Source organism: Oculina patagonica, chromosome 2 (genome assembly GCF_052425735.1).
Source record: "Oculina patagonica isolate OP01 chromosome 2, crgOcupat, whole genome shotgun sequence".
Taxonomy (NCBI): domain Eukaryota; kingdom Metazoa; phylum Cnidaria; class Anthozoa; order Scleractinia; family Oculinidae; genus Oculina; species Oculina patagonica.
Window position 1 is genome coordinate 44159842 of NC_135759.1, and position 11898 is coordinate 44171739.

At 37.1% G+C, this 11898-nt stretch overlaps 1 protein-coding gene across 1 annotated transcript in view; it reads left to right on the plus strand.

The window, feature by feature from the left end:
- Positions 1-11898, plus strand: part of LOC144644839 (unconventional myosin-Va-like) — a 43557-nt gene that overhangs the window by 3825 nt on the left and 27834 nt on the right. Inside the window, exons 6-15 of the mRNA XM_078504392.1 lie at positions 126-282; positions 630-855; positions 1733-1947; positions 2572-2703; positions 3846-3979; positions 4737-4818; positions 5105-5245; positions 6171-6377; positions 8209-8247; positions 8914-9030. Of these exons, the coding sequence (XP_078360518.1) occupies positions 126-282; positions 630-855; positions 1733-1947; positions 2572-2703; positions 3846-3979; positions 4737-4818; positions 5105-5245; positions 6171-6377; positions 8209-8247; positions 8914-9030 (1450 nt within the window). The remainder of the gene's footprint in view (positions 1-125; positions 283-629; positions 856-1732; positions 1948-2571; positions 2704-3845; positions 3980-4736; positions 4819-5104; positions 5246-6170; positions 6378-8208; positions 8248-8913; positions 9031-11898) is intronic.

The following is an 11898-nucleotide window of genomic DNA, read 5'->3' on the forward strand; positions in this document are numbered from 1 at the left end:
TCTTGAATTTGCTGAAAAATCAAGTTATGATTCATAATGAACCTGTAAAAACGACTCTACTGTAAGTAGAAATTTTATGAAATATTTAGTCAACTGTATATGTTACAACTTGTTTTGTATTGTAGAGATGGGCTGAACCAGTCAATCATTGTGAGTGGGGAGAGCGGTGCAGGAAAGACTGTCAGTGCAAAGTATGCTATGAGATACTTTGCATCAGTTGGGGGAGCATCCACAGAGACACAGATTGAAAAGAAGGTTTTGGCATCTAATCCTATTATGGAGGTATGCTCAACAGTTTTCTTGTTTGACAATTTGTTAGAATTATATGAATTGTCGCAGTTGATCAGTTTTGGCTGTAATGGTTTGGCTATATTGAAAATAAGAATTCAAAGGGAATTATGAAATTAATGTACGAAACTCACTTACTGAACTCTTTGTTCGGGCCAGAAGATATGAGGTAGCTACTTTAATCGGTGACCATAAGTTAGATCTCTGCTACATGCGAGAACTTTTATTTTATAAACTAACAGTGAGCTTGCATATATTGCTTTTGTGAAATGTTCTTCTGGCTTAAATTATGATTGTTTACGCTTGTTTACGCTCTCTCATTTGATAAAAACATCTTTCAGGCTATTGGGAATGCAAAGACAATACGAAATGATAACAGCAGTCGATTTGGAAAATACTTGGAAATATCCTTTGACAAGAACTATCACATCATTGCAGCCCACATGAGGACGTATTTGCTGGAAAAATCCAGAGTTGTATTTCAAGCACCTGATGAAAGAAACTATCACATCTTCTATCAGCTGTGTGCGGCTTGTGATCTACCAGAACTCAAAGATCTTAGACTGGGTGAGTCACAACCTTCCTAGCAATTTTTTTGTAAAATTTAATTACAGCTTCCGTGTAGCATTTTTTTTAACAAGAGTACAGTAAACACATTGAATGTAATATATAGCATAATTATGTATTATTTAACAAATAAAGAAGCTTATTCTTTTTTTTTATTGTAATAAAAAACGGGGGTTTTTTGAGAAGGGGGGGGAATGGTAAAGGGGGTTTTTTTTTTTTTTTTTATAAATTTTTTTTTTTTTTTTTGGGGAGAAAAAATATTTATATTAAATATATAAAAAAAGAGAGAGAAAAAGAAAAAAAAAAGAATATTTTTTTTGGATAGTTTTTAGCCAAGCCTCAAAGCGCCGTAGACTCCTATCTATTTTCTAAATAGATTTAGCCAGCCTTATATAGATTTGCAGCTGTGAAAGTACTCTCATTGAAAATACAGAAGTATCCATAGCCGAAATAAATGATTGTCAACTCCAATCACTGAAATTCCGCTTACAAAATCCTGTCATTACCCTAGACAAAAAAAGTTAGATTTGAGCCCACGATACAATGAAAAACAATATCCCAGTCAGCGGTCAGCTTAAAAAAACACATGACCTCATGAGATGTACACCTGAGCCCGCGATATGGTCATGTGATACTGGTTAGCGGATAACTTGTTTTGACAGCTGCCAATTGACCATAACATGGGTGGCTCAAAGCTAAGTGCATTAAAATCTATTAATAATCATACTGACATTGTTAAATTCCAAGTCATTTCAAATAGGCTTGTTTACTCCTGAGAGCTATGTGCGGTAGAAACTGCGATTAACTGCACAATTATGTGGTGTGAATCTTCAGATTTTCTTTTGTTTGAGATCTTGTTTGTTCACATTCTTTCCAGCACACCAAGACAATTTCGTCTACTTGAACCAAGGTGATTGCCCATATGTGGATGACGTTGATGATGGGGAAAATTTTGAGGAGATGCGTGAAGCTATGGATCTTGTGGGAATCATGGAAGATGAACAGCTTATGATTTTCAGAATCTTAGCTGGTATTCTACACATTGGAAACATCTATATTCACGCAGTTGGAGAGGAAGAGAGTGAAATTGATGTTAGTTCTTGTTTGATTGTTCCATACTAATCATTAAAATGTTTATCTTCCAAAAAAAATGAAAGATAAACGGTTACAAACTGTTAGTAGTCAGAAATAGAGAATTCATATGCATTATTTATGCTGTGCTATTGCCCTTTGTTCTGGTGTATGGTAATGTATATTTTTTTTTTTTAGTGATTACATAAGACATATTTTTGTGTGTCAGTGGCATGGTGGCCTCAAGAAAGCTAGGCTTGTACAAAGGAAGCTAGCCTATTCTGGTCTTTTCTCTTTATCATTTTGCTGAAAAATCACATTTATTTATTAATAAAAATAATCTATTTAAATATATTAAATATATTGACACTCAGAAACCTGCCTATTCCATGGATAGCTCTCTAAAAATTTTTCGAAAATTTTTTTTTTTTTTTTTTTTTTTTTAAAGTAAATTTATAAAATATTTATTTTTTATATTTTTAATTTTTTTTATTTATTTTTAATTATTAATTTTTTTTTTTTTTTTATTTTTTTTTAATTTTTTTTTTTTTTTTTTTTTTTTTTTTTAAAAACCTTCTGGGGGAAAAAAAAAAAATTTTTTTTTTTTTTTTTTTTTTTTTATTGTTTATTTACTGGCATTTGTAGGACAAAGACCATCATCTCACAGTTGCAGCTGACCTTTTGGGTATAGACAGAAGCCAATTTAAGAAGTGGCTTTGCAATCGGAAAATTGTCACTGTGCAAGAAGTGTTAATTAAACCACTAAACTCTGAGGAGGTAAGCATGATCAGTGCCTTTCAAATTGCTTAGTGATGCCAACAGTTCTCCCTAAATACAAAAGAATTTCAGGTTGCAGGACCTTTCACACCAGCGCAACCCGCCTCTGGAACAATGTTGACGTCTCCATTCGTAATGCCGCATCGCCCAAACAGTTTACAGAAAAACTACACCAGATGCTACTAAAACAAAATGCTGGACTAGAACTTTTTAAAATCAGCAGCACTTTTAAGCTCCTATTGTATTAAATTAAGTTTAAATTTTTATCATTTAAGTATATAATATGTAGTTAGGTTTATATAGAACATTTTAAAATCAGCAGCACTTTTTAGTTCTCATTGTATTAAATTAAGTTTACATTTTTATCACTTAAGTATATAATATGTAGTTAGGTTTATATAATATGTAGTTAAGTATGTAATATGTAATTAATTAGGGAGGGCCATATTGTAAACTACTGGGCCACCAGTAAACTATGTTACCCTTGTTAAATAAAGTCTTACTATTATATAATTATTATTATTATTATTATTATTATATAAATATTATTATTTTATTATTATTATTATTATTATTATTATTATTATTATTATTATTATTATTATTATTATTATTATTATTATACCAGTTTAAATGCAGAGGTGGTGGAGCGCTTTGAAACATGGGGGTGGGGGGTGGGGGTGGGACTCATTGGACACTAAGCCAAGCACATACCTGATCCGCTGCCTATGAAATGGTAACATGGGAGACAGGTGGACTCAGTATCAAGGGATCTGAGCTCACTGACCCTGGTCAGGGTCATTGCATTGCATTCTTGGTCAAGGTACTTTTACTGGCAGTGCCTGTCTCCACCCAGGTGTATAAATGGGTACACATATTTATTTAATAATTTAATGCTGGGGTAACCCCCGCAATGGACTGGCATCTCATCTAGGGGAAAGTAGAAATACTTCTAGTCACTTAATGCTATGGAAATTGGGATAAACACTGGCCTAATGGGCCACTAGACTCAAAGGCAGACTTAACTAGGTAAAAATATAAAAATAAATAAAATAAAAATAAATGGGAATTTACAGTGGGATCTTCCACTAGATGGCTCTTCTTGATGGAATTAACATGCTGTAATATGCTCTTTCTTGTAGGCCAATTCTGGAAGAGAAGCGATCTGCAAACACATCTATTCACAGCTGTTTAAGTGGATTGTTCAGTGTATCAACAATTCTCTTACTACTGGACTCAAACCAAACTCATTCCTTGGAATTCTCGACATTTATGGGTAGGATGTACTAGTTCCATGCCACTGAAGAATCACAGTAAAAAATAATTTACTGAAGTAGCCCTTTTGGCCAAACTGTGTGTAGTGGTCTGTACTCATATACATAGCTTTATGCATTTTCTAAAACAACAGCATTTCATACAGTTTTCCCTGTATTGGAATAAATCTAGGGCACTAAGAAAATTAACAGCCTTATGTGCCTACTGGGGCGACGATTCATGATGATGATGATGACTAAGAAAATTACCACAAACATTCTTCTCCTTATTGGCTTAGGAACTATTAGATAGTGGTCCTTGAAAAACAAGGGAACAAAGAAAAGTTTGCACCACTTTCTGTGTTTTCTTGGTTGTTTTAATATTTAGCAATAGATTTTGCAAAGACATGTTTGAATCCACTTTCACTTGTTGGAAACAATTACAGTTACTGTGATTATAGCCAACTTGATGCTGTGTGTCGCACTGGTAATGGCTAGTTCATCTCAATATCCAAAGCACGCTTCTGGAATAATAGTATTGTTAATTCTTATTATTTAATTTGTGATTGTGCACAAAGTACAACTGGCTCTGTCGAAAATGGGACCCTGTGGGGTTGGTGAGCAAGAATGGGAAATTCAGTAGTGGTCAAATATGGTCAAATCAACTGTGGTGTTTTAGTATAATTTTTGTTATCGCCACCTTATTGTGAATATTGAACTTTGTTTAAAATAGCATTTAGAAGGGACTGCTATATACTGAGAACTGGCAATTTTTTTCAGGTTTGAAACATTTGAAGTGAACAGTTTTGAGCAGTTCTGCATCAATTATGCAAATGAAAAACTTCAGCAGCAGTTTACACAGGTAATTACTGCATTGTCACAAAACGGCAAATAAAATGTATTTAACATCGGCAACGCGTCAGTGGACAGTGGGCCCACAGTGGACAGTCAGCCGACAATCAGCATTTTTTAATTGTTTTTTTTTTCCCAAGACTTTTTTATTTTTTACATTTCTTTAATCTTTATAGAGGAGCCTACTGTCAACCTACTGTAAAAGATTATTCATATTATTCCAATACTAGCATTGTTATATATTATTTTTTTAAAATAAAACGTAAGTTTTCTTTGATGTGTAATAATTTTTCCAGCATGTTTTCAAACTGGAGCAAGATGAGTATGTAAAAGAAGAGATAGAGTGGTCATTCATCAACTTTTATGACAACCAGCCATGTATTGATCTGATTGAAGCCAAGCTGGGAATTCTTGACTTACTTGATGAAGAGTGTAAGGTGAGTTGAAACGATATTGCTGTGTGGGGAGGTGGGCTTTAAATTAACAATCGTTATTTATTAATCGCCATACAGTAATGAGTAAGCTCTTGATTTTGCTGATTCTAACAGTATACAGGGACGCATCACACAAGCCCAGTCTATGGCCTTGCTCACCATACTAAAGTCTCGCCATTAGAAGTTCAGTGGATAGAACCCCTGCCTGGTTTTTAGGGGGTCATGGGTTCAAATCCCTTTTGTGACAATGAATGGCAGGCACGCGAGCAGAACTCTCACTATCACCATATAATGAGCACCCAAAACTGTTTAACTCCCTGTTAGAGCTTTGTATAAAAATCCAATACAATTCCACAAAAAATAGCCAAAAGGTTAACAAAGCTACCTCAGGGAATACCACAGCTGATGCAAAAAGGTTTCTTTAGCATGGAGGAACTGAGAATTCAATTGCTGGTTTTCCTGGATGGAAAGCCTCATCCAGATTTGGTTGGAAAACATCGAAAAAGCCGAAATTATGATCATAATGACTTCTAGTACTATACATACCCCTGTTCCGTTTTAGTGTTGGTAAATGTTAAAATGTACTACATGCATGTGTCGGATTTTTTGTGAACATTGCACTGCGGCGAGAAGGGCAACATGTGTTGAAGCAATTATTTCTTTACAGTTTCGATGATGATTGCTGCCAATGAGTTATGGGTAACACCTCCCCCCCTCCCCCCCCCTCCCCTGCCAGCATCTGTTGGTTAAGAGCACAACACAGTGACCCAGACAACGGGCAATTTTTACCGGGTGATAATCACATGTATGTCAAGGTTTTATTACCCAGATAAGAAATACAAATGTATCCCAAGCAAAGGAACATTTTTTCTCATGGTTGCAAATGCAAGGGTAGATTTTTGAAATTGTTTTACATTTTTAATCGCAGATGCCCAGAGGAGCTGACAGTTCGTGGATCCAGAAACTCTACAAACAACATCTGAAGAAGGAGCATTTCAGCAAGCCACGCCTGTCCCAAACAGCTTTCATTGTGCACCACTTTGCTGATGATGTGGAATATGAGGTCACTGGGTTTGTAGAGAAAAACCGTGATGTTGTTAATCAGGAACATCTGGCCATTCTTAAAGCCAGTGAGGTAAGTGAGATTTGTTGGAAAAACAGTCATTTCATATTAGAATACAGGAATATTTAAACAAGAAGTTCTGGTATAAAAGGGGACTGGCCTGGTCATTCTCACGCCCAGTTGTCAGTCAATCATCAAAGCTTAAACAACTGGCAAACAACCTGCGTATTTTCCACAACTGTTACTGATAAAATGTGTTTCATTTTCGCTAGGAATATTCTGTTAAACGTTAGGAAGTTATTTTTCATATTTTTTGTCAATAACATATACCGCGAAGGGGCCGAGGGGCAGGGAGGGGGCCGGTGAGGAGCAGGGAGGAGAAGAGACACCCGGGCACGCAAACGCGGACCAAGAACGGAAACGCAGGGGCGGAGAAATACGGTATATTGGTTTCATGAGATTTCAAAGTATGTTCAGCTTGAAGGATGCTCGGCACCGCAAATTTCCCTTTCGTAAACGGTCGTTGCCATTTGAAACGGTCGATGCCATTTATACTTTGGACCAAATCGCATGAAAGGATCTTTCAAACTTTTTGAGAGTATCAGATGTTTGTTTAGAAATGTCAAGCGATTCCAAAAATTATTTTGGTTTTCTAGTTGACGAAATATCCGAGCTTCGGTATACCATAAGATCGCTATGTTCTCGACACTGTTTGGCAGCCCGGAAGAGAAATATGAAACAGAAAACTGCAGAAAACCTCAAGCGAACGAATGAATGGATGAATATCTCCATTTACTTTAGTAACCTAATGAGAATATTCTATAATGGCATCGACCGTTTCAAATGGCAACGACCGTTTACGAAAGGGAAATTTGCCTCGGCACCACAACGTGCCACGAATGCAAAGAGTACAAATTTGCATTTTGCGCCCGAGAAGTGTGAAATGTGGGAGGTGCCATCCCTTTTATAGAGGAACTTCTTGTTTAAGCCTGGTTTTTATTTATCTTGGCTAAGGGATAAACTCCAGAAGCGATCTTTGTACAACTATGAAGGTTAACTATTTTCATTTTTAGTTTAGCTGTTTTGCTGTAGAGATATAATATTTATTAGTTTTGCATTAGGCACCAGTACATTTGAATGAATTTCAATTCATCTGCAACTTTTGTAAGTTTATAAATTCTTGGCTGAACCGCTAACACAGAAAAATTCATAAATAAACCAATTGCAGGTCAATATTTAAACTTCTTTAATTTAAGAGTCATTAGCAAACAACGCAATATTCCTAGCTTGAATCGGTTATCAGCCATCATTCAACAGTAAAACATAATTACTTGTGACTAAATTCATCACATTTAATTTAAATGATGTTTCATTAACCCGGAGTAAAACCCTAAGAGCAAGGACATGAACCAAAGAACAAACTCAACCCCGTTAAACGCCGGGTCCAAGAATCGCACCCCGGCCACATTGGTGACATGCAAGCGCTCTCGCCACTAGGCTTTCCCTGCTCCCTGGAACAAATTTACGTAATAAACAAAACACATTTAGCAAACAGCGGACAAGAAAAATATACTAGTCAAAACTCTCAGCAAAGGGACTTGAAGAGGTCTCTCTCTGAAAAAGATACAAAGTATCGCATATATTTAGAGGGGCACCTCTAGGCGCAAACTCAGCCAGTCCCCTGTGTGTTTGCAGAGTGTAATTAAAATATTTCAGGCGCTCGTTTCAGGCCTCATATACGAGGGGTTTGGGTTTTCCTACTCGCCCATTTTTTTCGTGCTGCAGACCAGCAAACTGAACGGCTGGAACAGACTAACTGGAAATCTTAAAACGCACGTCCTAAACAATGCATAAAACTGTCCTGAAGCCAGATTTGCCTAAACCTTGTTTGTTCCTTATACAGTTTGAACTCGTGGCTCAAGTTATTGATTGCAAACATGATGTAAGTAAACGAGGTTCTGCTTGTTAATTACAAGGTTAACTGCAGTTTTCATTAAACTATTAAACGAAAGATATAATAGAGTATAACCTCTGATGATCGAATAAAATAAAATTTGCACATTACTGGAGTATTGTTCATAAATCTTACTTTATTTAACTTTTCTTATTCTTACTTCAACGCATTAACATGGAAAATGTGAAATATAAAAGTACAGCAACTTTAAATTTTGAATTATTAATAGTAATTCTGCAAAATAAAGAATAAAGACATGCACTAAATACGATCACTGTTTAAAAAAAATAACGTTTAAGATGTTTAAAAGTATAAGGTGTAATCCAAATGTTGACCTTCTTCGTGCTTAGAGTTTAGCTAATCAGAGAGTTTTTTAAACCATGCAAATAATGATAAAAACTGAACTCAATTGTGTCTTGCTTACAATTTTGTGCTGGTTGCGTGTTTGCTGCAGTTAACGGAAACCAGACAGTGTATAGTAAAATAATGAATAAGAACTAGAGGCAAAAAAGTAATCGCTGACGAACGCGGAAGCCAGGTTGTATTGGTTCTGGAAGCAACATGTTTCTTTCTACAACTAGTAAGTGACCGTAAAATCTACAAATCGTCTTGACTTGTCCCAACATTACGACGACGGATTTTGTTGTGTTGCAGTATGAGATGGTTGGAGACTTGTTTACTGAGAATGAAGCTCATCTAATGCCTCGTAAGAGAGCAGCCTCCAGATCTGGTAAAAATGTCGCTAAATCCAAGCGAAGCGTTGGATCAGAGGTTTGTGCGTAATAACTCTTTTGATGATACCACTGACTGTTCACCTTCTACCAACATCTCTTCCAAATGTAAAATTAAGTATTCTCTCTTTGAGAACTGACGAACTGATCAACATTGAACTCTGCTACAAGAAACTTATGATAAATCCGGGGTAAGAAAATATATAATTTGTGCACTTTTGAATGTATTTTTGACCATTTTTTTTTATTGTATGTCATTTTTACTTTTTCTGTTTTTAAAAACATGGCAATTTAAACTCTGCAATACCTATGTTCACGTTTGCTATATCGTGGTAAAAGTGGCTGTTATAAATGATGGAATTTGCTGTTTACAAGTAACCAAATATTGTAGTCTTACTATGTTTTAGAAGCAATGTCTTATGATCTGTAATACATGTACAAAGACGCGTTATAGTTGAAATTTTGGTCTGAACAAAAGGGGTTGCACCTAGAATAAATGTAGGTGGGGGCCGGGAGAGGGGGGGGGGGGGGATTTCCTTGACACCGGTTCTTAAAGGCTGGGTATTGTAATCGTTGGACAGAGAATCGCTTGTGAAGAACTTTTGCCTTGCCCTAACTATGTTTTTCTTCTTTCCATGCAGTTTCGTGAATCTCTTTCCAAGCTTATGGCCACTCTAAACAGCACCGTTCCGCATTACATTCGCTGCATCAAACCAAACGACCGCAAAGCACCTTTTGCGTTCAACCCTCAGAGAACCATCCAGCAGCTCAGAGCGTGCGGAGTACTGGAAACTGTACGAATCAGCGCCGCTGGGTACCCCTCTAGGTGGAGATATGACGAGTTCTTTAGTCGTTACTGCATGCTGCTCAAGTTTAAAGCCATTAACAGAAGAAAGCCCCGCTCCACGATAGAGTTGATATTAAAAACTTTCATTAAGGTATAAACTGATACATTGTTTAAAGATACATTTTATGTTTAATATTTTTTTCAAGGAAGGGCGTTCTATGAATACAGTGTAGCCTCACGTGGGAACCTACATCTGAACAGGCTATGGATTAAATTTATGGTTTGCCCAATGTATCCGCTTTAGCCTGCGTAGCAGTAGCTTTCTACACAGTCCTTGGAGCGATCGTGTTTTACTCCTCACCCAGTGAAACACGATCGCCCTTAAAAACGACTGCGTGGCAGGCTACCGCAGCAGGCGCTTTTGTATTTTTTGGGTATGCATTTTGAGAAACGTTAACACGTACGGCGCGCAACAGTGTAAGGAAGAAGAAAATCAAGGGCGGCGCTTTTTAGAGGGTGGGTACTTGCTGGAATGTTATTTAGAACTTTCAACTGGGAACATCAGCATATAACCTTGTTGTGTTTCTAAAGTTGTTGTTTCTCTTTGGTTTAGGACCCTGACAAGTTTCAGATGGGTAAAACCAAGATCTTCTTCCGTGCTGGTCAGGTAAATAAAACCTACAATGTGAACCTTAATTAAAAGCTATAGACAAGCTATAGACCATAATGACATCCAATGTCAATAGCTATTGCCCCAGTATTTGTTGATCTTACCATCAGCAACATTTCCTTGGAAACAATAGACCACTTTAAAACAGATTCGTTCTTATATAGTGGGGGTTGTTGCGTAAACTGTCTGCTGATTTTTATCTCCAAGATTGTTATTAATTAGATGTTTTAATTGTAGGTCGCATATCTGGAGAAACTAAGAGCGGACAAGCTTCGCGACAGTTGTATAATGATTCAGAAGAATTTCCGATGTTGGAGAGAGCACCGCCTCTACCTGAGGATGAGGCAGTCTGCGATCCTCATTCAGGCTTGGGTACGAGGTTATCTTGCAAGAAGGTTTGTATTCACTTACCTTGTGATGTTAATTTGTTGTGAGGATCTTTTTGTCGGTCGCGCGTTGGTGTTTGTAGTTTTGATTTAAAGGACAGGAGGCGAGGCAACAGAATTTTTCCGCGATTTTCGTCAGAGTGGTTGCTTAGCGACATGACGTATTCTAATGACGTCATTGCTGACGTAACTTTCGGTTTCTGACTAAAATGAGAATAAAAAGAAACTTTTCGGGCACATGCAGGAGAATTTTTCAAAAGTATCAGTTGTTACTCCTACAGGAAAGGCATTCAGGAAGACAGTTACTCGGTTAATTGTCTGCTTATAATGCTTAGGGCAGAGTTAGGCCTTCAGGCAGATTAACTGTTTCTGGGAATGCAGATAAAAACATCTCATAATTTGAATCAACAGCGGCTTAGGATTTTTGAGGGTTTCGTATTAGGTCGGTGTAAGGAGATGTCCCCCAATAGCAAACTGTACAGTGAGCTAGAATGATTGTTGACACATTTATTAAGTTCTTATTATATTATTTTAGTTGCAGTAGCAACTTTGTAAATTCCTAACCACTCTAACTAACACAGAGATCTTCATGATTTATTTCAATCTTAGACTTGCTCAAGACTTGCGAGAAAAGAAGGCCGCCATTACAATCCAGCGCTACTATCGTGGTTATGTCTGCCGCAAAGAATTCACGTCCATTCGGTCGGCTGTGGTTACAATCCAATGCTTCACTCGTGGCATGTTCGCCAGGAGGCTGCGAATGCGCCTGTTGTATGAAGCTAAAACAAAGATCATTCAACGCTGTTGGCGAAAATACAGAGCGAGAAAGAAGTACAGGAATTACAAGAAGACGATCATTTACCTTCAGTCGTGTGTGCGGAGGATGATTGCCAGGCGAGAACTAAAGCAACTCAAGGTAATTTAGAGTGTCTTTCACTCCGGATTCGTTTTCTTGAAACGTGTCTTGTCCGCCGGTCGTACATGTTAAGCACAGGCCAAACGGTAACCCAAGTGGACTCAAGTTCAACTTGCGTACAGACTTGTGTTGGGTGGCCAAACGAACCC